We start from the raw sequence: 2,247 nt of genomic DNA, 5'->3' as shown, positions 1-2,247 counted from the left end.
GGGTGTGTACATTGGATACTTTTTCCTCCATTCTTGTGATACTTTGCTCAGGGAATACTAATTTAAAAATGACATTTTATATTAAGATACTCATACCAAGGTTTTAATTTCTATTGTAATATATGGAACATAATTCAAATTGAATTCTTTAACTGAAAGCAATATTTTTACTTTATATTATTTCATATTTTACAATTGAAATATCCAGAACTGCTTGAAATTTCCAGAAGTTCCTAATTCAATTAATTTGAACAATAATTTGTCCATTTCTTGCAATCACACCCTGGATACTTGTAGAATCACAAAATTCTTTTATGGATCTGAAAATTCCATTAATTAAAAGAAATACATTGTGAAAGTGGGATTAAAATGTACATACCACATCCAGGTTTTCTTGTGCAGCTGTATTTTTAATCATTTGTATAGAATAAGAAGAGTTAATTACTGAGAGAAACAAAAAAATTATAGTGGTGATAATTTTGACTACAAAAACACTGATAATGTCTGATTATTTTTTTCAGATATACAAGTATTTACCCTTTACTACTACCTACTATTTACCTTTACTACTACCTACTATTTACCCTTTACTACTACTACTACTATCTATATTTCATTTATGCTACCATTAAAAACTGCCTGGTTTTACAAGTTGGTATTGGAATCTCAGCCAACACCTTTCTCTTTCTCTTCTGCCTCTTCATACTTCCTCTGGATCATAGGCTGAAACCTACAGACCTGATCATCTGTCACTTGGCCTTCATTCACATAGTGATGTTCTTCATTGCAGTGTTATTGGGGTCTCCAGAACTCTTTGAGTCATTGAATTTTCATAGGGACTTTAAATGCAAGGCATTTTTCTACCTGAGCAGAGTGTTCAAGGATCTCTCCATCTGCACCACCAGCCTCCTGAGCATACTCCAGGCCATCACCATCAGCCCCAGCACCTCCTGGTTGGCCAGATTTAAACGTAAATCCACAGATTACATTGTTCATGTTTTATTCTTTTTGTGGTCCTTCACCTTGTCTTTTAACAGTGGCATGATCTTCTATACTGTAGCTACTTCTAATATGACCCAGACAAATCTACTGAATTTAGATAAATACTGCTCACTTTCTCCCATGAGCTCCATCATCAGGGGTCTTCTTTTTACTCTGTCATTATCAAGGCATGTCTCCTTTGTAGGAGTCATGCTGCTCTCAAGCGCATACATGGTGATCCTCCTGCTCAGGCATGAGAGACGGTCTCAGCACCTTCATAGCGCCAGGCTTTCCTCTAAAGCCTCCCCAGAGAAGAGGGCCACCCAGACCATCCTGCTGCTAGTGAGTTTCTTTGTGGTAATGTACTGGGTGGATTTAATTATCTCTTTCTACTCAACCATGTTATGGGCTTATGGCCCAATCATCCAGGGTGTCCAGCATCTTATGGTCAATACCTATGCCACAGTCAGTCCTTTGGTGCTACTCAGTTCAGACAAAAGGATAATTAATATTCTTCAGAATATGCAATATAAGTGGCATAGATTCCTAGTAAAAGTAATTCTCTGAAGAATAGGTTCTTCTGCCATTAGTTAAATTATTCTTGTAGAAGATAACTTGATTTAATTAACACGTGTCAAATTTTACATTTATTATATATCAATTATTTTAAAGCTGAAGCAGTTAAAAACCAAGTGGTTGTTAAAGTTCACTGTCCTCCAAAACTTGATGTCTCATGTTTTAGAACTTTGTAATATTTTGTTTTGCTTCCCTGAACTTCCTATAAGAAAACTTCTGTATTTTAAGAAGCTTCTATTGGTGATAAGTTATCAGTATTTTACCTCATTCCATTATTTCTTACTTCCAAAAATATTTTATGTTACTCTTATTTAGTAAAGATATTTCAGCCAGGTATCCAATTATAGTAAGAACAATAATTTCTTTCAGCACTCTTCATTTTTCTATTATCTGTATTACACACGTCTAGAAATGATGCACTCACCTTGCTTCACACTCTATAAGAAATTACGATTTGAAAATAATTTGGTTTGCACATTTGAAAAATTTATTTGGGATAAGTTCCTTGAGTAATTTTCTTTGTTGAACAGTCCCCAAAACCTTGAGGTCCAGGTGACTGTACGGTACCTGAAGAGACAACTGTCTTCTTGGTTTGATTACTCCTAAGAATTCTTTTAATTTACTTGTGCTCTTAGAAAGTGCTCATATTTTCCTATTCAATTTGTTAGGTAATTTGTGGATAATGGTAAC

The 2,247-nt window shown here is 34.7% G+C and overlaps 1 protein-coding gene across 1 annotated transcript in view; it reads left to right on the top strand.

Annotated features, from left to right (window-relative positions):
- Window positions 1-1,548, top strand: part of LOC100944281 (vomeronasal type-1 receptor 90) — a 2,948-nt gene extending 1,400 nt beyond the window's left edge. The window contains exon 2 of the mRNA XM_003803617.2: window positions 653-1,548. Coding sequence (XP_003803665.2) covers window positions 653-1,548 — 896 coding nt within the window. The remainder of the gene's footprint in view (window positions 1-652) is intronic.
- The last annotated feature ends 699 nt before the right edge of the window (window positions 1,549-2,247 follow it).

Source organism: Otolemur garnettii, unplaced genomic scaffold (assembly GCF_000181295.1).
Source record: "Otolemur garnettii isolate 467f Iridium unplaced genomic scaffold, OtoGar3 scaffold00366, whole genome shotgun sequence".
Taxonomy (NCBI): domain Eukaryota; kingdom Metazoa; phylum Chordata; class Mammalia; order Primates; family Galagidae; genus Otolemur; species Otolemur garnettii.
Note: the sequence above shows the minus strand (reverse complement) of the source record. Positions and strands in the feature narration are given on the sequence as shown.